At 38.2% G+C, this 26,634-nt stretch overlaps 1 protein-coding gene across 1 annotated transcript in view; it reads left to right on the forward strand.

Annotated features, from left to right (window-relative positions):
• RRP15 (ribosomal RNA processing 15 homolog) overlaps positions 1-26,634 on the forward strand; it is a 49,527-nt gene that overhangs the window by 3,079 nt on the left and 19,814 nt on the right. Inside the window, 3 exon segments of the mRNA XM_032872935.1 lie at positions 8,053-8,327; positions 10,832-10,929; positions 13,844-14,045. Coding sequence (XP_032728826.1) covers positions 8,053-8,327; positions 10,832-10,929; positions 13,844-14,045 — 575 coding nt within the window.

Below are 26,634 nucleotides of genomic sequence, written 5' to 3' on the forward strand. Positions count from 1 at the left end.
GTATCAGAATTTGGCGTGGAACTTGATACATGGTATAGTACTCGATGTCCGTTTAATCATTGAATAAATTGGAAACTGCTCTTAATGCGATTTTTACATTTTTCTCATGTATTAAGGTATTGTTGAGGTTAAAATTAACAGAACTTGTATATAATGTAAACTTACATGATAGTGAAATGGTTCAGACTGAATTTTAGTCAATTGTAATACTCTTCAGTAGGGTTTGAAATTTGGTCATAATAATATCGCAAGTGATCACAAATCAGAGATTTGTGGAAGGTAAAATGCTACAGTCAGCATTTTAAGTAGCAGATGAATATTGGGCATTATGAAGGGGGATGATGACACCCCTATCTCAGTCAATATTGAACTGCTCAGATTTATTGATACCTTGTTGCAGGTTTTGATACAATATATAATTGGTTCTTAAGATTTTGTTCATTTATTTGACAGAGAGAAAGAGCGTGCAAGCAGCTGGTGTGGCAGGGAGAGGGAGAAGCAGGCTCCCCAGTGCGCAGAGAGCCTGATGTGGGGCTTGATCCCAGGACCCTGGGATGGTGCATAATCTGAGCGGAAGGCAGACATTTAACCGACTGAGCCACCCAGGTGCCCCTAACGTTTGTATTCTAAAACACATACAAGCCCACATAGCCTCCCTAGTCAATAAATCAACTCAGGTGAGGAAGGAAAAACTGGTTGATGGTATCAAGTATTGTGGAGAAGAAGTTGATAACCTCTACCTCTGAGTTATCCTTGAATTACTCAGATTTTTTGAATTGATGCAGCCTTGAAGCTTTAGACACAATGCTAACTTTACACTTAAGCTTGTAGTCTTTAAAAAAACAATCTTCTGTAGTCAGTAAATCAGCCCAGGTGGAAAAAGCCTTGGTCATTATCCAGTGCTTCTAACGTAAGACTTGATAACAATCCAGTTTAGAAGGTCCTAGGAGCTATCGCTTCATTTTTGATAAACTACAAAGCTGTATTTTAGATATAATAATAACCCAGCAGATAAATGTGCTTTTTATCAAACTGTAGCTTATGGCCTCTTTCATCATTTAAGTACTTAAAATAGCAAAGGAACATGTCTAAGAAATGAAATATATCATAGGCACTTGAATGGTTTTGCACTTTATAGGACAGACTCAGGAAGGAGATTACTTTCAGGCTTTGCGCTTTGGCTTGTCTAGATGGCACATGTAATAACATCTTTTAATTTGTCTCAGAGTGGCACTTTTTCATTTTGATTATTTTCATGAAAATTTGGGATGACTTCATTTTTTTTCAAAACTAAATGCCTTTCAGAAAAAATTTAAAACATCAATTTTGAATATTCTAAATTTATTTTTTATTTTTATTTTTTTAAAGATGTATTTATTTAGGGGTGCCTGTGTGGCTTAGTCAGTTAAGTGTCTGACTTCGGCTTAGGTTGTGATCCCAAGGTTCTGGGATCAAGCCTCGTGTTGAGCTCTCTGCTTGGCAGGGAGCCTGCTTCTGCTGCTGCCCTTGCTTGTGCTCGTGGGCTCTCTCTCTGTGTCAGATAAAATCTTTAAAAAAAAAGATAGGGGCACCTGGGTGGCTCAGTGGGTTAAAGCCTCTGCCTTCACCTAGGGTCATGATCCCAGGGTCCTGGGATCGAGCCCCATATCGGGCTCGCTGCTCAGCGGGGAACCTGCTTCCTCCTCTCTCTGTGCCTGCCTCTCTGCCTACTTGTGATCTCTGTCTGTCAAATAAATAAATAAAATCTTTTTTAAAAAAGATACATTTATTTAAGAGAGAGAGAAAGAGAGCACAAGCAGGAGGGACAGAGGGAGAGAGAATCTCGAGCACATTCTGCACGAAGTGTGGAGCCTGACCTGAGGATCCATCTTAAAACCGTGAAATCACAACCTCACCTGAAACCAAGACTTGAACATTCAACCTACTGTGCCACCCAGACACCCCAGAATACTCTAAATTTAGTAGTGATGGGCAGGAAAGATAATGTGGCTTGAGCAGAAAAAATGATAACTAGGGCAATGTGCATTGTTAGGCAAAATCAGAATGGAGATGAGGAATGGGCTGTTCTGGTTCACTGAGGCTTACAGAGACATTTCTTTTTAATTCACACTTTCTTTAACTATTTAATGAATATTTTCTGCATTCATTCAGTACATGTAGTCTAAGTTGAAGCTTTGAGTCAAAGCTTTCTAGTGCCTCAGAAGCCAAACAGCGCTATTGCTCTGCTCTGTTAACTTTGTGACTTTGGACTTACTTTCTTTTTGACTTTTCTAAACTTTAGAATTGTCACCTGTGTAGGTAGAACAATAAGAGCAACCCACGGAGTGTTGTGAGGATTAAATGATAGTGCCTGAAGAGTGCTTTAAACAGTAGCTTGCTCTGAATGCTTGTTAGCTAGTTAGTACTGTCAATATTTTAGAGTACTTTGAGAAGTTGTGGGACATGGGGCACCTCGCTGGCTGTCAGTAGAGCGTGGAACCCTTGATCTTGGGGTCATGTATTTAAGCCCCACACTAGATGTAGAGCTTACTTTACAAAAGAGAAACAAGTTGTAGTGCAGTGACATTGACGATTTCTAATGTCAAGTCCAAGGTAGCCTGCCTGCACTTGATTCCCGGGCAGGTGCGCTATAGGCTCTAGCCCAGACCGCAGAGTTATAGTGGAAGTGAAATCCCTTTTACCCACTCTTTTTTTGGCATCTTTCTTGAGTCTTTTGTGATCTCCCATCCCTGATCTGTCTTCAGGTTCTCAGCATTCTTGTCTGTCCACTGGTTACTCTCCATTATTTATTTCATGTCTACCATGTACCAGGTCTGTGTTAAGTGCTTTTCATGTGTTACCTGATTTAATCATGGTAACAACCCAGTGAGGTAGATAACTATTTTTTATGCCTATTTTGCTACAAGGAAACTGAGACAAAGCAGAGTCAGGTAACTCACCCAAGTTAATACTGTAGGAAAGTATGGACTAAGACATAATGCCACGTCTGTCTGATTTTATAATCTGAGCTCTTCACCCTTGTGCTGTAACTAGCTGGTCATCTAAAGCCTCCCGTCCAGCACGTCCCACATCTTGGAGATTCCAACTACCAGACGTATTCCTTCCTTGTTCATTTCTCCTCCATAACCACGTTGAAATTCTTATCGTGTGTGTCTCTGTGTGTAGTATGTAATCAGCACTTAAATGTTTACTATGGGCTAGGCACTCTTTTAAGAACTTTAATATATATTAACTCATTTAAGTATCACAAAACCACAATGAAGTCAATACTATTTTATTGCTATTTTTACAGATGGGGATTTTGTATCTGGAGGTAAGATTGAATTCAGGCCGCCTGACTTCTGTGTTCGTAGTCTTTACTACTACTAGCTGATCTCTACCAAGTTTTTATGAGGAATTCTGTTTGATTTAGAGTAATTCTAAAGGTGTGAAGTAAGTTAAATGTTAACCAATAACCTTAATGCTCCCAGATGGTATTTGTATTTTAAAAGAACAACCTTCTTAATCCAAAAGAGAAACTTTTTTAAAAGTAAGGGCCTAAGGTAAGTACCAAGAGAGAAAAGCACTAGCAGTTTGGCCTCTTACTGGAAACACACACCTATAGCGTTGTAATTTTAAACCACTTGGTTTTAATTTGGGGGTTAATGTGTGTATTTTATTTCTTGTAGTAAATCAGACCAGCTTTTTTATAAACCAGCCAGCTTTTTAGACTCAGTTCTTACTATCCAGTTTCTAGATCCAGTTTCAACCAGTCTGAACTTCTTGTCATTTCATAAACATCTCACCTTCTTTCACATTCCCATGCCTTTGGACATACTGGTTTATTCGGTCTGGAATGCCCATGATGATGATGATGATCGTAATTTTAATTTTTATGCAGGGCATTGACTCAGTCAGATCTAGGGAGTTTCTGTTCTAGATTTAGTGATCATACCCCCTGCCTTTTTCAGTTCACCTGGGTTGTGGAATCTTACTTCTTTGGCCTCCTCCTGTCTCTTGTCATTCAAACCCTTGCTATACCTAGGAAGCAACTTTAATATAAATATTAAAAAACACCTCCAAACAGTCACCCTTTCTTTGTTGCCTTTTTTTTTTTTTAAGAAGAGCACTTAGAATTTTGCATATTGTAAAACCAATTTTGTGATTGGTTAACTGATTTATCTATCCTGCTAAACATATTACCTCTTCAAGGAGAGAAACCTAGACTTAGATTTTTTGTTTTCCCTTCACCATCATTCATGAGTGCGCAGTAAATATTAAAGGACTGTGAGTCTTCTTAAAACTTTATCCCACTTTCTAGCCAACAGCTAACCATTTCTGGGATCAGGGACAGATGGTAAATTTGAAAGGGAGCTGGAAGTTTGGAGAAAAGGCAGTGGGAGTTGGGAAATGCCTGTGTCTACCTCAGAACCTTGGAAGTTTAACCCTGCCCTGCCAGTGTGGTAGCTGGTAGCCACTAGCTGCCCGTGGCTTTTTTTTTTTTTTTAAGTAGGCTCCACAACCAGCGTGAAGCCCACTGTGGGGCTAGAACTCAAGACCCTGAGATCAAGAGTCAGCCATTTAATTGACTGAGCCATCCACGTGCCCCCACATGGAGCTTTTTAAATTTAAAGTAATCAAAATGAAAAATCAAGTTCCTCGGTTGTACTGGCTGCATTTGAAGTACTCAGTAGCCTCTGATGCCCAGTGGCTAGTAGGCAGCTTTGATAATAGAACATTTCCATAAGTGCGGAAAGTTATATTGGAACCTTTAGTTATTGCTTCCAGTAAGTGTTCTTTGTAGCCCTTAATTTCTGGATTCTAAAAATAGAATGCAAACTTAGGGTTTAATGTTAAAGATAACAGAAGGCTTCAAAGGAATTTTTTACTTATCTGGTGTCCCTAGATATATGCACTTAACTTGTGTTGTTAAAGATCAGTTAGTCAAAAATTTTTTAAAAATCTCATCTTCATAGGATACAGTAAAATTTTAAGAACCAGTTCTGCTTTCTGATTTGTTTTTTCTTTGGTATCCTAGGAGTAAATCCTGGTTTTTAGTATGCTGGAGGATCTTATTACATTGGCATTTTTTTATTTATATAAAACATGATCATTTCCATTTGTAGTGAATGCCAGACACCTCTGAGCTAGAACTTCTTTAAAAAAAAAAAATCAAATAAAAATGATCAGTTTAGTGGATTCTTTTTGAATTTGTTAAATTGGTTTATACATGTTGTATAAAATGGTGTTACAAGGTTTTTCACGGATTTATTGTGTGCCTACAATAGGCATACTGTGGTAGTCAATCTGGATAAGAAACATAGCAAGAAAAAGAGCCAAAGTTTGTAAGCAGAGAATTGGGATAGCTCATACAGTCCTAAAGTCTTGTGGCAGCCTTTGCAGTGCAACTGAGAAGGTCAGATTGTTGCCATCTGTGTGCGAATGCATCAGGACAAAACACTAGATGTCAGTATTGTAGTTTTGACATGTTACGGGGGGCTGGTAAAACCTTCTGCTTTTAATCACCCAAGTATTCTTCATTCACACAGACATTTAAGCCCTTTCTGCCTCTTTACGTTTAAATAAATTCTTATTAGAAGAAGCACTTGTCAGATAATTGTGTATTTTGTTATTAATACCTATGATATGCTACTGGCTCTGAGGAATAAAACATGTATAATATTAACATCTTTATTTTTCAGGTAATTACATTCTTCAAACTTTGCTTCTCCGTGTACTTTCTAGGAACAGTGGTCTCAGGAGTTGCTTCTGAGGGAAAAATTGTGTGACTCTGAAATCTGGCGTATAAGTAGACACTTGGTTTCATTGAATTGAATGATGGTGCTAACAGCTTTTGTTTGACAAAATCTAGATACTTTTAAAAATACTTTGTAAATAATAAAGTTCTTAAATCTCCTGTATGTGTATGTCAAAGCCTAGAATCCCATGTCCTCAGATTTCTTAAATTTACCCAGCGTGCAGCATGTAGAGAAGGCTTCAAATTAAATATGTGGCAAATGAGTCTCTATTTAAAACTTTTTTTCTCTTTATTGAGAAATGTGTAGGGACACCTGGGTGGCTCAGTCAGTTGGGCGTCTGCCTTTGGCTTGGGTCATGGTCCTGGGGTCCTGGGAGCAAGTCCCGTGTCGGGGTCCTGGGAGCAAGTCCCGCGTCAGGCTCCTTGCTAGGCGGGGAGCCTGCTTCTCCCTCCGCTTGCCTCTCCCTCTGCCTGCTGTTCCCCCTGCTTGTGTGCTCTCTCTCTCTCTCTCTGACAAATAAATAAATAAAATCTTAAAAAAAAAAAAAAGGAAATGTGCAGCACATTAGGGCAGTGGAATTACTAATAAGTTCCTTTATTATTTCCTTTACTTTCTGATAACACTGGCACACTTTGAAGATACTTTTCCTTAACTGTTTGAGGTTCATTTTTTCTGCATCTGTAAAATGTTTTGTTTATATTTTTATTTGCTGTTTTCGAAGGTTATAAAGTGTATTAAGTATTTATTTTTAAATCTTTTGCATTTCATGAATTCCCAACACTTAAGTAAAGGCATTGTGCAAAAGTAATAGCAAAATTGCAGGTGTTATAATGATTAGCTAAGTGGGACCTTTCTGGCAGTTCTCTCTTACTTCTTGGCTTACGGTCAGGAGACGAGAGAGGATCACTCAGATATTAACAGGCCGCTGTACATTCAGCTCCTTTCATTTTGGTCATGGCAATAAGCTGAATTAAGAGGGGAAAAAAGTCTAAGATGTTATCTGAAATCAGAATATGCACATTTTCTTGAAATGACTTAAGGAAGAAAGGGGGTCTTAGAGCTGAGGAGTAGGCACATTATTTTGAAGTAACAACAAAAGACAATCCGACTTCTCAGGTAGAAGGAGAAGTTCTGGTTGTGATGCTCGGCTTTGTATGCGCACATGGACCCAGCACACACTTCCTGATATGCCATGCTTTGTTCACTCCTCTTCTGCTTATTAAGGAACATTCTGAGTTACCAAGCTATTGGATGATTTTCTCTTTTGAAGTATTTCCTAGTAAGTTCCACTGGCTTCTGAAGAACAGAAAACAGAAGCTGTCCAGAAGGCTGTGGGTCACATAGATGTCTGCAGACTGTGCTGGCTGCTTGTGCTCTTGTTAGTAAAGTTCGGTGAACTTCAGAAGTTGAGAAAGGCCACAAAACGTAAACTGTAAAAGCTTCTCAATGAGTTAGTTTTCAAGTAAGGCCACCGACTCGACTCTTACTTCTGCCAAGCCGCTGATCCCAGCTCTTTGAACCTTATCAGATGAACTAGCTGGCAAATAACCTGTATACGCTTCTTTCGGGGGTTGTGCAGGATACAGTTCCAACAGTACACTTTTGTGTCTACAGCTCAGAACTTGATGCTGTCATTTGGTCACCCAGCAGTGCAATTGAGTCTTCAGTATCTTGGGCAGATATTACTTTATTAGATCATTTTTTGGAAATGTTAAACATCTAATTTTATAACGTTATATGCAAATTCTATGAAAGGAGGCTGGTTCTTTTGTTCTGTTTTATTTTGTTTTTTAGACTTTCCTACACACTAATTCAGCATTTTAAATATCTGGGTCAAATCCCCAGAGAGGTTAATCTAACTTCTCTGTACCATGGAAACATTGTTCCGTTATCTTGATGGATTAAAGTTTTTTGTTAATCGTTTTAAAAATAATTTTCACGAGTCTCTTTAAGTAGTTCAATGACACAAGTAAGGCCCATGGACTTGAACACACTCTACACTGCTCCTATGTCGGCATCTGCAATAGGAGACGGTAGAAGGTGGTATGGGCTTTTGGATTTGTTTCTGCTGCCTGGGTCCTGGGTGCTGAAGCCCAGCGTGGTGGGGCCAGGTCGTTGGGGGTTGATGGCAGTAGGGTGGAGGGTCCTTTTGCTCTCTGCTATGACTGCAGCTTTGGGACTTACAAAGCCCTCTCTTGCGCAAATGGAGACAGATGGAGAACTGTTAGCTTTATGATGGGTTCTGGGGATCTGGCGTGGCCTTGACAACCTGTTCCTCCAGTGTTAAAGTTTAATTTGTTTCTTCTACTCTTAGGTTCTGTAGGAAGTTGTGAATCAGAAAAGGATCACTTTTCTACAGATGATGAAGCAGTGGAAGCCGACAATGAAGATGAAGTTGAACCCTGTGGCAATGGAAATGAACATACAGCCGAAGCTAGTGTTGGAACTAACGTGGGCTGGGCGGATGCCATGGCTAAAATTCTTAACAAGAAAACTCCTAAAAGTAAATCCACTATTCTGGTCAAAAACAGAGAGCTGGAAAAGGAAAAAGAAAAGTTAAAGCAAGAGAGACTGGAGAAGAGAAAACAGGTGTGTCTTACCAGTTGCTTTGTAGATTAGATTGCCTAGTCTAGTCTAGTTCCTATCTGTACCAACTTGTTCCTGGCAGTGTTGGTCCACTTAACAGTCCAGTTTTTTAACTTGCTTTTTTTTTTTTTTTTTTTAAAGATTTTATTTGTTTATTTGACAGAGATCACAAGCAGGCAGAGAGGCAGGCAGAGAGAGAGAGGAGGAAGCAGGCTCCCCGCTGAGCAGAGAGCCCGATGCAGGGCTCGATCCCAGGAACCTGGGATCATGACCTGAGGTGAAGGCAGAGGCTTTAACCCACTGAGCCACCCAGGTGCCCCTTTAACTTGCTTTTTACATAGGGGGGAATAACCAAGCATTTGTACAGAAACCGAGTCTAAATTACTCCATTGAGCATGTTCATTTTTTAATCATCCAAGCAAAGAAATAGAAATTAAACTCCTGAGAAACTTGACCTTTTAAAGTCAACTAAATTTTTCATGTGGCAGTGACTCTTGGGTCTAAATATTTCATTCAGTTTAGCTGTCTGTATGCTAACATTATTAGATTCTGAACTGACAGAATCATGTTAGTTACTTTTTGCTAAAAACCTTTTTTGTAATATGAATCTGTGAAGGTGTCCTTGTCAGGGATTGGTTGCAGTTCCAGAAATGGACTGTTTCACTGCTAGATAAACTCAAATTCATTATACCTTTTGTTAAATCACTCATTTAACTAGGACAGTCTGCTGATTCAAGGCCAAAAGTTGGACTTCATTTTGCTGTTGTGTATTATAAAAATAAAGAGAAATAGTAAGGTTTTTAAATCCCTTGTCCTCAATGAAGTATTTCTGTGTCTAAAATACTTGGTTAGTGAAATAAATACTATTTTCTAGGAAAATAACTTTCTGCAATCATACTGACAATATAAAAGTATTAATTTCCAAGAGGTACTTTATAGGTAAAATGAAAGGAAAATGAAACAAAAGAAAAAACAAACAATCTAGATTTAGATTGGCATATATTTCCTTTTAAGGAATATATTTCCTTTTAAGTTCATCATCCCCTTGTCTTATTTCAAGGTGAATTATTTTCTTCGTTCCAAATACTAATACTCTGCAAAAGCTGTATAAAGATGGAACTTTTTAAGTGTTGCTTTTAGAAACAGAGCATACTGTGCTCTTCAGTATTCTTTTTACTTTAAGATAAGTTTTTTCTCTAAATCTTACTGATAGCTTTTCAACTGAAAATTTGAATCATTACTATCTGGCAAAAGCTGAAGGAAGCTTTACAAATATTAGAATCCTTAATTACCTCTAGTCCCAGTATTCTAGTGAAAGTAAGAACGTTTTGAAGTCAAGAAAAAATGAGTCTCTAACTCAACTCTAGGCCAGTCCTTTGAGTGCTGGAGATGATACTGTTCACATAATGGATGAAAACACACGTTGATACAAGAAAAAGGGCACAGTCTCTACAAATGCTCTTATTATGTATTTCTGAGTAGAGTCTGTGCAGATTATCATTGTTTTTTACTGTTAAATATCAGTTTCTGGAATATCTAGTACTTATTTCTAATCATAAGTTTAAAATTATACTTCAAACAGTTAAAAACTATTTTGGGATTGTGCATATCCTGGATACTACAAATAATTAAGAATTAACTGTTTTAAACTTAAAAGTAAGATTTCTAAATTTCTGCCATAATCTGATAGTGAATTTCATAACAGTTAAAGTAAATTATCTTATTTGGGGAGAAATCTAGTCTTTTTAGAAAGAAATCAGGCTAATCTATGGTGAGCACGATTTGATTTAACTATGATTAGACATTTTCATTAATACAAAAATAAGAGGTTAGATGGATGCAGAAAAGCAATAGATAAAAGGAGATTTTTTCCCCCACAGATTCTTATTACTGCCTTTGATGCTTACTAACATCCTGGTGATCAGTTCATTACATTCCATATATTTGATTGTAGGTGATATGTCGGCCTGAGACAGCAGTATATACCAATGCATTGTATTGGGGTGTCAAGTCAGGTGCCTCAGACCAGAATACTACTGGATACAATGCTATTATTTTAAAAGCTGATGGCAAGTTTTTAATTATTCTGTCTGCTGAGAAAGACAGTTTCTGAGAAAATAAACAGTATTTAAACTTGTGATTATCAAAGACCGTAGTTTGGGGTCTTTCTAATGCTTCCCTCTGATGATCTGGTGGTGGCAGGTCAAGCATGTAGTTCTCTCACATCCTACCTTGTCCTTCTTGCCTCAGTATCCTGGCAGCTGTCCAGGCCCCCGCTGTCAGAGAGCCTGACAGAAACTCACTTTGTGCTTCTCACATGACATGCAGAGTGCTAACCACAGGCCCCCTGAGCTGAACCCCTAAAAGTGTGGGGTTTTTTCAGTTCCTGTGACACACTAAGCCAGAATGATTTATTACCTTTGTCCTTTCACAGAGTATCATATCAAAGTACGCTGCACTTTCAAAAATGCCTAATATTCTTTCACATAACAATATTTATAACACAGCTTGATAAGAAGCGGGAATGGGAAATGATGTGCAGAGTAAAGCCAGATGTTGTCAAAGACAAAGAAACAGAGAGAAATCTTCAGAGAATTGCAACAAGGTAAGACTGTGCTGCCCTTTAAAAAGTGAGTATACGAAAGCTTTGATAGTGATCCATTTCTGACTCGACCTGATCTTAAGCTCTGCCTTCTCAGCCAAGTGATTTATATCAAAACCTGCCTTTTTAATCCTGAATTCAATGAAAGATTTTACAGGTCTCGTGAGGCAAGCATATAACGTCCTCAGTGTATATTTGGTCTGTACCTATTGCAAATCATACTGTTTCTGTAGTCAGAAGAACAGTGTAATTAGACATGCATTTCTCTTACGATGGTTATCTGAATTTATGACTATAGGTGATTATTGTTGTTATCTTACATTATACTTAGGGCATAACCAATTATGTATTACAATAGCTTCATGCTGTCCTTTCACTCTGCATTTTTTTTTTTTTTACCATTGGCACCAAACGTTTATTGATGTCCTCCATGTCCAAAGATAAATAGAATCTGGTGGCTGCCAGGTGGCCCTTGTCAACTCACCTGTGGGAATTACAGTCTCTTTGAGACTAGAGGCATGTCCTGTGTGTTGGGAGCTTACAGCAGGAGATTGTCAGGGGAGATGGGGAAGATTTCACAGAGGAGAGAACATGTGAGCTGCTACTTGAAAAATACAGCAGTTTACTTAGTAGAATTATTTTTGATTTTCTAGTTACCTATATTATTGGGTCATATTTTAATCCACATAGGTGTTCTAGAGTGACATAGATAGAGCCAGACTGCTAGGTTCAAACCCCAGCACTGACTTATTACCTGTGTCCTTGGGCATGCTACCTAATTTTTACTTCATTTTATTTACCTATAAAAGCAGTGGATTATTAATATCTACCCTGCAGGATTTCTCTGAGAATTAAATTAATAACATGCACCTCCCTTTCCTCACTTTGGCCCCAGCCCTGCTCTGAAGGGTATGGAATTTTATCCTCCTTACAAGCTAATAAGCTAGCCTGTTAGTTTCCTGGATACTGCCAGAAGAGAAGAGACTTTTGGGTCAGAGACAAAGGACTTTATTCCTCTTGGCTAAGTAGCCAGAGCATCACATTTCCACTGGTTCCCTTTGTCCCTCATTGGTAACACAGGTGCCCTGTAAGGATGCGTGAGCGGGCAATGGGTTGTGTTACAGAAGAACACTCGACTTGGGAATCCACTGCTTTTATGGTGAATGGTAACAAGCCTGCTCTTTGTCTGGGGGGAGACGTTACCTCATCTCTCAAGGTTGCACCCTACAAACTCAACTCACAGAAATGCCCGGTGTGAAAAATAGTCAGGGCCTCACATCCTTAAAAAACGTAGCAGGAACATGCAGGGATACTCCAGGTACGTGGCAGAGTGCCTCTCCCGGTGACAGAATTGTGGAGCTCGAAAGGATAGTAATGGTTTGAATCGGTATTGTCCAGGAGAAATATAATGGGAGCTACATACATAATGTAAAACTTTTTTGTAGCCACATATTATCTAGATAATATGGTAAAAATAAATAAATAAATTGTACCAATGTATTTTATTGAACCCAAAATATTCTAATTATTTTTTATTTTATCATGTAATCAATATAAAAGTTTTTGGTGTGGGGCGCCTGGGTGGCTCCGTGGGCTAAAGCCTCTGCCTTCGGCTCAGGTCATGATCCCAGGGTCCTGGGATCAAACCGCATATCAGGCTCTCTGCTCAGCAGGGAGCCTGCTTCCTCCTCTCTCTGCCTGCCTCTCTGCCTACTTGTGATCTCTGTCTGTCAAATGAATAAATAAAATCTTTAAAAAAAAGTTTTTGTTGAGATATTAAAAGTCTCTTTTTTCATATTAAGTCTTACAAATTCAGTCATATTTGAAACCTGAAGCAGAGTGCAGTTTGGACGAGCCAGCCACATTGCATGGCTCACCAGCTCCATGTGGCTCATGGCTGCTGTGATGGACACTACAGGTCTCAGTCTTCAGAATCCTTCTTGGAATGAACTTAACTATAGAACAAATATTTAAATAAGTATTTCATTTTAAAATAGGACTTTAAAATTAGTTTTATATCAGGGTAAAATTGTTTTGTATCAGGGTGCGTAGGTGGCTCAGTCAGTTAGGTGTCTGCCTCTGGCTTCGGTCGTGATCCCAGGGTCGTGGGATGGAGTCCCGCATTGGGCTCCCTGCTCGGAGGGGAGCCTGCTTCTCCCTCTGTCTGCTGTGTGCATGCTCTCCCTCTCTCTCAAATAAATTTTTTTTTTTTTTTAAAGATTTTATTTATTTATTTGACAGAGAGAGATCACAAGTAGACAGAGAAGCAGGCAGAGAGAGAGAGGGAAGCAGACTCCCCGCTGAGCAGGGAGCCCGATGCGGGACTCGATCCCAGGACCCTGAGATCATGACCTGAGCCGAAGGCAGCGGCTTAACCCACTGAGCCACCCAGGCGCCCCTCAAATAAATTTTTAAAAAATTAGTTTTTTATCATAAGAGTTGCAGATAATATAACTGAATTCTTTTTAAGCTACTTGAGTATTATTTTTTCCATTTATAGAAGAAACTGAAATCTGGAAAATCTTTCGTAGTGTCGGGGGTGAGACAGCTAACTGTAGAGGCTGTTCTCTATCCATTATATCGTGATGTAATTATTATGTAATAATATATTTTGAGGAATAGATATTTGCATTAAAAGTAATTTTTAGTTCTAATTGCACAAAAGTTGATTGAGAAAGATGAAAGCTGAAAAGAAAAATCATATCAGTCCATATATATTTATTCTCTATTCAGAAATTTGTATTCTTTCATTGAAACGTTTGTTCATTTTTTTAGATTCCGCTCTTTTCATTTGAATGCCTATTAAATGTTTGCCTCTTTCCTAAGCAGTAAAAGCACATTGTTCTTAACTTCACAGTTTGTATTCTAGTGTAACTGTTACTTAACTATGTTATTCTGGTCATTTTATGTTCTGTAGGGGTGTGGTACAGTTATTTAACGCCGTTCAGAAGCACCAAAAGAACGTTGATGAAAAGGTTAAAGAAGCTGGAAGTTCTATTAGAAAACGTGCTAAGTTGATATCGACTGTTTCCAAGAAAGATTTCATCAGTGTTCTGAGAGGGATGGATGCAAGTACAAGTGAGAAAAGTTCGACTGGAAAGAACTTGAAAGCCAAACAGGTAAAGCATTTATATAGGACTCAGTGCATCAGACTTTTAGTTCTTAAAGTTTTGGGATGAAAAAGCAAACTATAAATTTAAGAGTTAGTATTCTTAAGTTTCATGATAATTTATTCAGTATGGAAGTTGCCATGTAGAGGTGACGTACATACTGCTGCTCTTAGAACTCAGGGGCCAGTGGATTCACGTCAGTCTGTGAGAGATACCAGGTCTCTCTTACCTGAAATCCTGCTTTTTGTGCCATTTTGGAGAACAGAAACCTGAGTGAGGGATACAGCTTCACTTTGCAACTTCGCCCACAGAAGTAATTGTGATGGCGTTTAACTTCTAAAATAGGAAGGTTCAGAGCTTTGGGGAACACAGTGGAAGGTCGTCTTTGCACTGAGGCTGTTTGGTGCTGTTTGACTAGTTGGAGGACGAAGAGTATAAATCCTGTTCACGATCTTTGGCTCGATAACTTTGCTTCTCCAGTCCTGTTGACCTGTGGACTCCAGTAGGTACCAGGTGAAAGGTTCTGAAATCTGCTTTACTCGCAAAAGGGCTGTTCGGTTTGGTTTTGTTTTTTAATTAAAGTACTGGTGTGTTTGATGGCTTAATTTCTATTGCCAACAAAAAGTGCTTCAATCGGGAGTCTCCGTTGTAAGCGTTTTGTCTTTGCTTTGCCAGTCGAAACTCTGGGAAGAAGAGCATATAGGAATGTCATGCTAACCTAGAGCTGAGGTACTTTTCAAGTTCTTTAAGCTGCCAGTTTTGCCTAAATTTGACAAAAGTTTTCTAAGCTATTTAACTTTGTCTCTCTTGCATATTTAAGGACCCAAATTGGTTTTATTTATTTATTTATTTAATTTTTTTTTTCCCAAAGATTTTATTTGAGAAAGAGAGAGACAGAGATGGCGACAGAGATGGCTAGAGGGAGCACCAGCAAGGAGGAGAGGGAGAAACGGGCTGAGCAGGGACCCCGATGCGGGGCTTGATCCCTGGGATCATGGCCTGGGCCAAAGGCAGGTGCTTAGCCGACTGAGCCACCCAGGGACCCCTCCAAATTATTTTTCCATATTTACATAATACTGATGCTGCTGTTTTAGCATGTCAGAATTAATTATAAACACATGAATACTGTGTTTGGGGATGATTACTTTTTAGTTAAAAAAAAATCTAACCTGCTGTGTTCTCACGAGGGACATTTTACTCTAAAAGTTAGAGAACGATCCAGCAGCATTGCGTGAGGAGTTAATAGGAAGATGGAGAAAGACAGACTTACTCTTTTTCTTTTTTCTGTTCATTTCAGAACGACTTTAATAGAGGCATTTGTTTTTGCTTTGGTATTATTTTTTTCATGAGTTATGGAAATACATGAAGGATTCTTTCCAATACCATTGTTGCCTTTTTTTCTTACCATTTACACTTTTCCTTTGACTTCTTTTTTTTTTTTCCTATTTCACTGTCAAACTGAAGTGGGTTTGCTCTAAAAGTAATTTGTTTCTAGAGCTTCTTATCCCATACTAACAATATCTTGGCACATTTCTTGTAAAAATGTTGCTTTCACTTTGGCTTCATATTTAAGGAAAAACCATCAGACTTACTTTTTTTTATTGGACTTGGTTTTGCATCTGAATAATATTAAAGTACTATGGTATTTGTGATTGGGTCAGTTACTACTATCAGAAATGCTTGCCTAGTTGTACCTGGTGCTATCCTTCTATCTTTCAAAATCTTACAGTTCAGATAGATGACTTCAAGTAAATAAGATTAAAAAATTCTAAATTAGTATGTCTAGACTGCACATTATCATTAGGTACAGTAAGAGGTTAGTTAAGTGGGTGCCCTTTCGGGGGGGGGCGGAGTTCGGTGTAATGGTCATGCTCATTTAGGACATCGATTGGTAAACCTGTGTAGGTTATTTGGAATAGGTGGACTTTAAAGCAGTTGAAGAGAAGGAGGGAAGGGAAAGGTGGGAGTAGTGTGCCAAAACACGATTCAGAAATGAGATGTAGATTAATGAAATGGATAAAGAGGGATATTAATTAAGTAGAAAATAAAATTTTCTTTTTTTCTCATACTTTACCTCTTCCTAGCACCATTGCTATTGCACCTTTTCCATACCCCTTCCCTTCTCAGACAATCGGGGAGAAGAGCTTTGGGGAAATTCCTGTTGTCCCTTTCCTGGGGTTAAGGGGTCAGAACACAGCCTTCGTATCTTGTATTCCTAATACTATGAAATCTTTACTACTAGAGTTCATCCACATGTGAACTGTAGATAGCTGTCTATCAGGATAGCCGTCAGGAAATACCTTCCTATGTCTTCAGCTCCTTTACCCTGTTATACCTGTTATTTGTAGTTGTGACATTAATGTCTTATGTTCAAAAACAAAGAAGAGCCAGTACTTTTATATTAAGAAAGCTGGATGGGATTATAATAATATAAACTAGAGGTTGGATCCATTATATGAACATACATTAATAGTGCTTTTGGTTGTGTCTGGTTTTTGGTTTTGTTTTTGTTTTTTTATTCCTGGGAACACTCAAAACTTGGGAATTTATTTTTAAGAGCCCCTTTTTAAGAATTTCCATACTCCTGTGGATACAAGAAGTTTTAAGGCATTTTGATAGATGTTTCTTAACTATGTTATGATCCTGGACAAGACACTTTTCTGAGAACCTTTCCCTTTCTTGGCGATAAATGAATTTTATTTTCAAAGCAATAGGAGCACAATTTCAAAAGGGAACCAGTGACTTAAAGAAATTGCCAGTGCTCTTCCCCATCCCTCTTGGCCCCTTGCTTTGCTCCCTTCCAAGGTAACCATTTTCAGTTCTTAGATCTTGGTTGTGGTATTGACCTCTGTATGTTAAATAATATTTAGACTATTTTTTTTGTCAATATTAGATACCTTTTATGGAGGACAAAGAATTGTCATTCTTTCCTTTGCTGCCATACCTCCCATACTGTGTCCTTCTGATGTAGCATATTAACGCTTTTAGCTAGGTCAGTATTCAATGTGAACATCATTTACTCCTGAACAAAGTAGGTACGATAATACTTTATTCTTCAACTTAGCTTTCCTATGGTTTTTATTTTCCTAGAGGTAAGAGTTGCCTCTTTTTTTTTTTTTTTTTTTTTTTTTTTAAAAACCCTTCTCAGTCCTATTTTCTCCATGTTCGTCTTGCTATAATCTAGACTGGTTGTTCTTTACCCTGGTGTGTGCTTGGAGTTTGCTTTATCAATGCCCAGGGAATTCCCTTTACTTCTTTCCTTTGCAGTAGCCTCTGTTTCTAGGACTGTCTTATTTTCTCTTGGCTTTCACTCTCATTTTTTTTTTTTTAAGATTTTATTTATTTATTTGACAGAGAGAGAGATCACAAGTAGGCAGAGAGGCAGGCAGAGAGAGAGAGAGGAGGAAGCAGGCTCCCCGCTGAGCAGAGAGCCCGATGCGGGGCTCGATCCCAGGACCCTGAGATCATGACCTGAGCCGAAGGCAGAGGCTTTAACCCACTGAGCCACCCAGGCGCCCCTTTCACTCTCATTTTGATAAGGTCACATATACCAGTAGCTTTCTGGAAAAGGTGTAGGATATCTTCATTTTTAATTGATGTATTGGCTTAATTATGTGTAGTAGATGGAACAGTGGCCCCTAAAATGATAAGCCTGTGTTCTAATTCCTAGAACCTGTAAAATGTGCCTTATTTAGAGGAGGGGTCTTTGCAGATAAAATTAACTTAAGGATCTTGAGGTGAAGAGAGTATCCCGGATTATCTGGGTGCGTTCTAAGTCCCGTGTTAAGTATCCTTACAGGAGATGCACAGGCGAGATTTGATAGAAGTGGCAGGCAAAGTAACCACTGAGGCAGAGGTTGGGGCGATGTGGCCCCAAGTCAAACAGTGTCAGTACATAGGCTTAGTCAGTGCTGTCTCTTTATATTAATCAGCGTTGCTGCGTTTAAACCTTTTCTGGTTTAATGTCTTCAGAGACTAATCTACATGTCCATGGTAGGGTCGGTCACCTGCCTCCGTAATTAAGAAAGGGAAATGAAGAGTCTGCTTCTTATACAGACTGTCAGAAATCTTGTATTTTTATCACACCCCTCACTTCTGCCTCCCTCTTGCCTCCGGTTCCTGAGCATGGATCCAGTTTCTCACTTAAACGTTAGCTTTCCTTCTCTCTAACTGGTTATCACAGCTCTAACCAGTTTTCATTTATTTCCTTGTTTGTTTATAACTTTTTATACTTTTAATTTTAGTGGGTTTTCCATAAGAATTAGAAATAAATGTGTGTCTGCTATTTAATTGGAAGACTTCCTTTTTATTTTAAAAGCAAAAAGGTTAATCTTACTGTAACTTCATATTGCTTTAATGGAATTATTGGGAGCCTTAATTATAAACTATTTCACAAACAATAAATCTTTAAGTATTTGAAGTGGTCATTTTTAATGTTTTGAAGTGGATTATTTAAAAATTACTTGTTTGTAAACATCTTTTAAAATTTTAGCCTTATAAAGAGGAAAATGTCCACTGACGGCAGATATACGCCCCTCCTGTATTTGTCTGTATTTGCATCTTCTTGGAAACCAGCTTTGCGATCATCTCTATCCTTTAAGGATTTTTAGAAACTTAGATTCATGTTCTGGCATATCTGTGGTTAACATCGTTTCTTAGAAAATGAAGAAAAGACAGTGTATGATCTTTTAAAAATTTGTCTAGTGTGTTGATTTATTTTTAATCTGGTAAGCAGAATTACTAAATCATGCCTTTACACATTGCATAGCTGTGATTTCCTAAGTCTGTTTTATAAGGGTCATATATATTGTGCCCTACATATCTACATTTGATTTATTTCATTTTACATTTCTATTATTTACTGTTTTTGTGAGCTACAACTTCAGCTATTCAAAGTCTGCTTCCTCCATTTAAAAACCATAATCTTCAAAGGCTTTTGGTGCCTGGATTGGAGCAAAGTTTTTATATGTTCCAAAGACGGCTTTTCACATCATTAGCTATTTATCAGAGTATTTTTAATCTGATTCTGCTGATAATCAGATTATCAGATCTCAGATAATCAGATACCAGATTAAATTTTGGATAATATTGTTGCCCTTAGTACTTTTCTTACTTATTTTGTCTTAATTTTATTGTATGCAATCATGATCTCTGGTGTAAAGTGTTGGAAAAGCCTGCGTTAGAGGCCAAAAAGGTATAATTGCTTTTTATTATATATGCTGCCGAAGCGAGCACTATAATCGCTTTTTAAACATCATTTTTAAGACAAGAGATTTTGAAAAGATGTAAGTATTTTAAAAGATGTCAGACTGATACATTAAATTACATTTGAATCATTAATTACTATACTTTATTTCTTGGAGCTGAACCCACATAATGCAAAGTAAAACAAAAGCAAAGAATACCTGATGGGCTCATTTCAGAAGAGATAATAGCTAATGTCTGTAAATCAAAAAGCCCTCACTAGAACTTAGGGAAAGTAGTATTCTAAGTATTTTTGTCTACTAAAAAATGAGCTGTTTCTTCTGTTACATAAGTAAGGGTTAACCTTTTTTTTTTTTTCTTAATAGCAGTTGCACATTTCCTTCATCATAGGAAATCAGGTCATTTGTACAGTGATGTACATCACTTTAATAAATGTACACATTACACATCTGTCATTCACAAATTTAACATTTTTTCTTTTAAATTCCTTATATCGCAAAACTTATGTGCGGAAGTAAGTTACTTATTTGTGAGTTCACTGCCCAGTATCTCCTTCTCAGTAATGTCCGTTTTCTCGAGTCACTGACATGCCATATTACAATAAATCTTGTCAAATCAATATTAGGGACTTAGTTAACTTTTTTTTTTTTAATTTTATGTTTATCTTTGTGAAATCAGGCCATAACAAAAAAAACAGTTAGTGGAAGTGAGAAAGCCTAAGAAAAGAGTGATTCTTAACCAAAAAAGTAGAAATTTGGGGTAAAGTACTAAATGTTAAGTTTGGTGGAGGTTTGGTTCTTGGGAATGACAGTCCACTAAACATTTCATGTGGAAACTAGAAGAGAAACCACTTGAAAATTGTTTGAGCAAATGTTCCAGGTAGTACAGATGGTATGTTGCTTATGAAAGGAGAAGGTAGTGAATTTGGAAAAATGATGGGAGGATGTTCATAGAAAATATGAGTCTCAAGAGGAATGTGCTTGAGGAGAGTATGAGACACTTAGCTTTAGTTTTAAAAAGTCATGAAGCAAACATAGTGAAGGTAGTAGTTCTTTCGCTGAACTAACCCTGTCTTTGGGTAAAGGTGCTTTGAGTATCTAAAGAAGCATTTTCATTTTATAATATGAATTCTGATGATAACAGGAAAGGAAGCACCAGTGAGTGGCATTTCTGTTGAAATATTTACCTTCAAGCTAAAGAATTTCATGAAGAAAGTCAAATTAGAACAAGTGTTCAGTGCTGTTGAAACTAGCCTATTTGAAACAGTATCTTTGAAAACATTTAAAAGAAATGAAATAAATGTCAGAGAATGGAGTCACAGTGAGTGACATTTTCACTAGTGGTAATCCAAGGAAAAGCAACGGGCAATCATTGTGCTACTAGAGGGGAACAAAGCCTATCAGCTCTCAATTTTTCATATCCTTTGTAATTTCCTTTCCTGGCCCTTCTTTTGTAGAGGTTGGGATATCCGGTGTTTGCTGATTGGTGGGAGGCTGGGAAAGGGAACCTGAGGAAAAGTAGTAGATCACATTTTAAGTCTTCAGTCTTCTGGTAAGGCGTTTGGACATTATTTCTTGGGCATTTGAGAACCAGTTGTAATTTTTCATCAGGTAAGTGACCTGATCAGATTTGGTTATTTTTAAGGAAAAGAATGCTGAAGGATGGAAAGACTATGTCAGAAGACCAACTAGTGGGAGGCTGTTGCCATAAGCAAGAGGGGAAAACCTGATCTAAGATGTGGTGGGGTGGGGATTGTTGGAAAAGAACCAGGTCAGAGAGGTAGTTTTAAGGTATAGATTGATTTGATTTGGAACTAACGTAATTCAGAGGGTTCAGGGAGAGGGGGGAATTGTGATGACTGTGAGGTTTACTGTGAGGATTCAGAAATGGTAACAGCTTTCACAAAATTGAACCTTTGAAAGATGGAACATATTTGGGGGATGAAGGCTTCTTTTATTTTATATCCCAGTATAGTGTACATACAGTATGATGTCAGCTTCGTGTGTACAGTGTCGTGATTCAGCCCATCTCTGCATCACCCTGTGCTTATCACAAGTGCACTGCTGAACCCCCACCCTGTTTCACCTCCCTCCCCGCAAGAGAGGAAGACTTTCGTGAGATGAAGTTGTAATCAGAAATGAGAATGACAGTAAGGAGTGGGTTAAAAACAGCAGGTGTGGGGCGAGGCACTTGGTCAGTGGAGGAGATGGGACACAGAGGGGAGGGCGACCAGGGGGGAAGAGTGTATGTGAGCGCTTGCTGCAGAGACTCAGAAGTCCTGTAGGTCTCTGTAGGGCCCTAAAACAATTTACCTGTTTACCTTGTCAGGGAAGATGCATCATGTATTTTAGAGTTTTTCACATAATTAAATGTTTCTAGGTTTAAAAAATTAATTGTCAAAAAAAATTAATTGTCAGTTATTTGGAGAGAATTCTATAATCCAGAACCTGTAAATTCCACTCCACTCCTAAACCAAATAAGTGGAAGGCCAGTACACACCAGCATATAAGAAGGCACATTGCCGGATTCCATGATGTTGACCCTGAGTGGTTTTTAAAAAGATTAAATTGTATTTAGGACACTGTATTTAAGGAAGCAACAATAATTCATGTTTTGTGTAAGAAAGGGTCTCATAAAAAATTTCACTTTTTTATCCCTCAGGAATAGCTCTTTCCTTATCCCGTTCAGAACACGTACAAATCTAGTGATATGCTTTCCTGGTATGTTGAGTGATCAAGATTTTAATAATGTAGAGCCATTATTTTTTTTCCTTACTTTCCAAAGTCTTGGTTGTTCTTTTGCTCTTTTATTGAAAGTTGACTAAATCCAGTCAAACTGCTTGGAATTTAAGTGTCTATTTCCTTAAAGGTGGGACTGAAGGAAATATGATGCATATGATGCATTTTAAATCTGAATCTCGAAAGAGTATATATTGGCTGCTGTTAGGAAGGCATTGACTGTATGTTATTCAAACTCTTGAATTACAGACTTGCACGGTTTTCATTTATTTGAAATTGCCGTGTATCACATTCACCTTTGGTTATAATGAAGCCACAATAATAATTTCGTAGTAAGGGAAAACGTTAGCTAGTTTCTGTTAGAAAATAACTTTTTTAGTGATTGCTGGACAACAAATTTCAGTGAAAAATTCCCAGGGGAAAAAGTTGCTGGAGCAGGGGGGAAAATATATATATATATATAGATAGATACACACACACACACACAATTTTTTTTTCCTGATTTTTGTGATAATGAGCACTTGAAATGTCAAACATAGAGGTAAGTTAGGGGCTTTGTTTCTCAAACACAGTAATGGCCATCACAGTTTCTCCATAGCTGCGTATTTAGTGGTGGGAATACTTTTGAAATACCTGGCTTCTTTGCTATGTTAGTAACTAAACCTAGCTTTGCACTGCTCTATCCTGTGAAAACTGCATTCTGTAGGGTTCAGAGACCTACTGAGTTCCTGCTCCCGAAGAATGGAGGGACTCTGCATGCAGCTCCCTAGGTGGTCCCCCACAGTTTTCAGGATTTAGTTTTTAACTGGTGTTGGGGAAATGGAAGGCAGGCAAGGGGGTAGAGAATGATACTGTCCTTAAATTGCCCCTGCATTGCACGGCAACAGTGTTTTACTCTCACATAAAAGCAGCTCTGGCTGGAATGTGTGGAATTCTAACTTTGTAAATAATTCAGCTTAATGTTTGTTTACTGAAAATGCCTAAATAGATTGGAGTTTAGACAAAAGAGAGACTCCAAAGTTTGAAATGAGAATGAGCATGATTGTACACATTGCTGTTGATGGGAACAGCTTAAAGCCAGTTTCTCAACTCCTTTTAAAATAGGCTGTTTAGCTTTAATGTCGCGTGGTTTTGGATTTGGACAGCAGTTGTAATCAAAGCAAACTTATGTTTGGAACTTGGTGCATGCAGCATTTTGACATGGGGGAAATACGGGTATGGGGGAAGCATAAAAACTAATCACGGGGCTTCTGTAGAAATCTTTAGTTACTGTTGAAATAAAATTTACTGATGGTGCCATATGTCTCCTGGCCTATTTGAAGAAGTGTTCTACTTGAAGTTGCTGGAGTGGATGTGTGTATAGGATTCTCATCAGTGAGGTTCAGGCTTTTTTTTTTTTTTTTTTTTAATAATTGTCCTGTGCAAAGTAAGTCTTATGCTACATGCTTACACTTAGATCGTGCATTTGCAAAAATCAAGAGAATATTTTATTGTTTCTTGCTGAAAATCACAAATATGAGTTGGTTGGTGTTTTTTGCTTGAGCTGTAGGCAGATGAGAATGTTGATGAGGGATGTGTGAGCTGTTCTACAGTAGCAGAGGCCACGGCCTGGAACCAGATGGCCTGGGTCGAAACGCTTGTTCTGCAATACACTGCGTATGGGTTACGTACCACATGATGCCTCACGTTCCTTAAGTGTTTCAGATAATCATTCTGGTAGCAATAACCACCTCACAGAGATAACTCTAAGACTCAAGGGAGTTAGTATAGATAGAGTCCTTAGAATAGTGCTTGGCACAGTGCTGTGTAAATGTCTGCAGGTACTTTCATTTTTTGTTCCTTATATTTAGTTCTTACTTTTCTTATTTTTTTTTAAGATTTTATTTATTTATTTGACAGACAGAGATCACAAGAAGGCAGAGAGGCAGGCAGAGAGAGAGGAGGAAGCAGGCTCCCCGCGGAGCAGAGAGCCCGACTTGGGGCTCGATCCCAGGACCCTGGGATCATGACCTGAGCTGAAGGTAGAGGCTTTAACCCATGGAGCCACCCAGGTGCCCCTAGTTCTTATTTTTCTTAACAGATAGTAGTCAAAGATGAAAGTTGGAAACCGATTTGGAAAGAAACTGTTTCTCTTTATGAATTACTGGATAATCAAAAAAATATCCAATAATTTAATGAAAATTATGTTTAGATTAGGAAAATTCTCATTTTAGGTGCCTCTAGTCTACTGATGCAAATTGTTACATAATAATAAACCTAGGTTTTGGGGACCTGGAGATTGCCCACTTTCTCTTCCCCATTTTAAGCTATACTTACACTCTGTTACTTTAAAGATTTTACTTACGAAGGAGAGCTTGGTTTCTAAATGGTTGCTTTCATACTACAGTATTTGAATGTTCTCATCTTTATGATTAGTGTGTAGAAACACCATTAGAAGATTCCAGATATCCCTAGTTGGGGATTCTGTGCATATATGTGATGAGTCAGGGCATTAGGAAGTGGGAATGTTGGTAGAAGGACTAGGAAGGGGCTTGGTACTGTTTGTTTTGTGCCCGGTACTTTGAGAGGTGTTTTTATATAGTTAAATTTTAAGAAGTACTAGAATTCTCTCTCTTTTTTTTTTTTTTTTTTTTTTTTTAAGATTTTCTTTATTTGCCAGAGAGAGGAGATACAGTGAGAGAGGGAACACAAGTACGGGGAGTGGGAGAGGGAGAAGCAGACTCCCCATTGAGCAAGGAGCCTGATGTGGGACTTGATCCCAGGACCCTGGGATCATGACCTGAGCGGAAGGCAGATGCTTAACAACTGAGCCACCCAGGCGTCCTAGAATTCTCATTCTATAGGTAAGAAACTCCAAATCAGAAGTATTAAGTGACTTTCCCCAGGTCACTTTGATAGTAGTTGGTGGAATCTGGATTAAAGCCCAGTCCACATTGCTCCAAATCAGCCATCCATGCCTGCTCCTTAAAAAGATCTGAGGTCCTTCGTTAGAAGCAGAACTGAAAACTGGGTCTCCCTTTACTCACCTAAATGAGCTAGAAGAGGTGGGGCTGGCTAATGAGCTGCAGTGTCACCCCTTGCAGCTCGAAGGAGAATGATGAGGGAGAGGACTTGCAGTCTGAGTCTGCCTGGGTCTCACAGCCCCTTCATTAGAGGTGTAGCAGTGCGTGGAGACTTACAGGTTTTAAAATCTCATTTCTCAAAACTGTTAAGAAAGATAAAATATTACTGTAGTAAAGTATTTCAGAATCATGAAACAAACTCCTTGAACTCATTTAAGGAATTCTTTATAAGTTCACTGTTAGAATTGATTTTCTATTCTTTTATCAGGGACTTAATTAAAATTTACTGGGTATCAGATGAATCCTGTATTTAATCATTGCTTGCCTAATAGAAATTTTAGGATCCTTGTTTTTCCCCGGTAGCTTAATGGGAATTTTCAAACAGGAAGAAAGTATGAACAGTGTTTCTGTCACCTAGGTTTGATAATTGTTGACACTTGTCTGTGTGTTTGTTTTATAGAGTTGTCTGCCTGTCTTCATCTCCATCTAGTTTTTGTTTGTTTGGGGGTGATTATTTGAAGGTGCTAATACCCATACTGTCCTGGGAATTCTTTTTTTAAAACAGCTTTCTTGAGATAAAACTGACATATCCTATAATTCAGAAGATCATTTATAACTAACCCAGTTGTCTTGAAGAATGAGTCCAGTTCTGAATCTGTTTGATTGTTTCATCATGTCTATGAACTTGCTCCTCTTTGCCCTTTCACTGTAAGTGGAAGGTTACGACTAAAGGTTAGGATTTAGGTTAAACTTTTTTGTGGCAGAAACTGTTTCATAGGTGTAATACTTAGATGCTTTGTCCGTAGTATGCTCTCACTTCAGGAGACACATTATTAGAATGTCCCATATTAGTGATGAGGGTTTTTCATGTGGTGAAAGTGGTAATAAATGTTTCTTCATTAAAGGTGCATTTTCTCCTCTACAGTTAGAAAGTAATTTCTGGGATGAATAATTTGAAAGGAGCAAATAAACTTTTCCCCATCTATCTTTTGCCTCTTACCATCAATTGATGATCCTTGTTCAAAACAGTTAAATATTATTGAAATTTGCAAACTGGTGCTTTTCTCATTCATTTTCTGTTTATTTTTCTAGGGTTAAATTTAAATTCCAAAATACAGGGTTAATGTAACTTTCCTTTTAATGACCGCTTTTCAGAGTAAGGAGTTGACTTAGCAGTCATCTCCAGTGCTGGCAAGTTAACCTTCCTCCCTCACTCCTACCTTTTTGTTTGTGTCTTTGTTTAATTTCATGGATGTAGGAATGTCTAGTTGTTTGGTATTTTAGAATCATTATGCCTTTTTTTTTTTAAGATTTGATTGATTGATTGATTGATTGATTTATCAGAAAGAGAGAGAGAGCGCACACAAGCAGGCAGAGTGGCAGGAAGAGGCAGAGAGAGAAGCAGGCTCCTTGCTGAGCAAGGAGCCTGATGTGGGACTTGATCCCAGGATCCTGGGATCATGACCTGAGCTGAAGGTAGCAGCTTAACCAACTGATCCACCCAGGTATCCCTTGTTAGGCTTTTTTTTTAATGCTTAAGTTCGCAGATGTGAGGACAGGAACCAATGCAAACTGGTTTCTTGTGCCCTTTTG

This window comes from Lontra canadensis, unplaced genomic scaffold (assembly GCF_010015895.1).
Source record: "Lontra canadensis isolate GAN:19392208 unplaced genomic scaffold, GSC_riverotter_1.0 scaffold46, whole genome shotgun sequence".
In the NCBI taxonomy this organism is placed as follows: Eukaryota; Metazoa; Chordata; class Mammalia; order Carnivora; family Mustelidae; genus Lontra; species Lontra canadensis.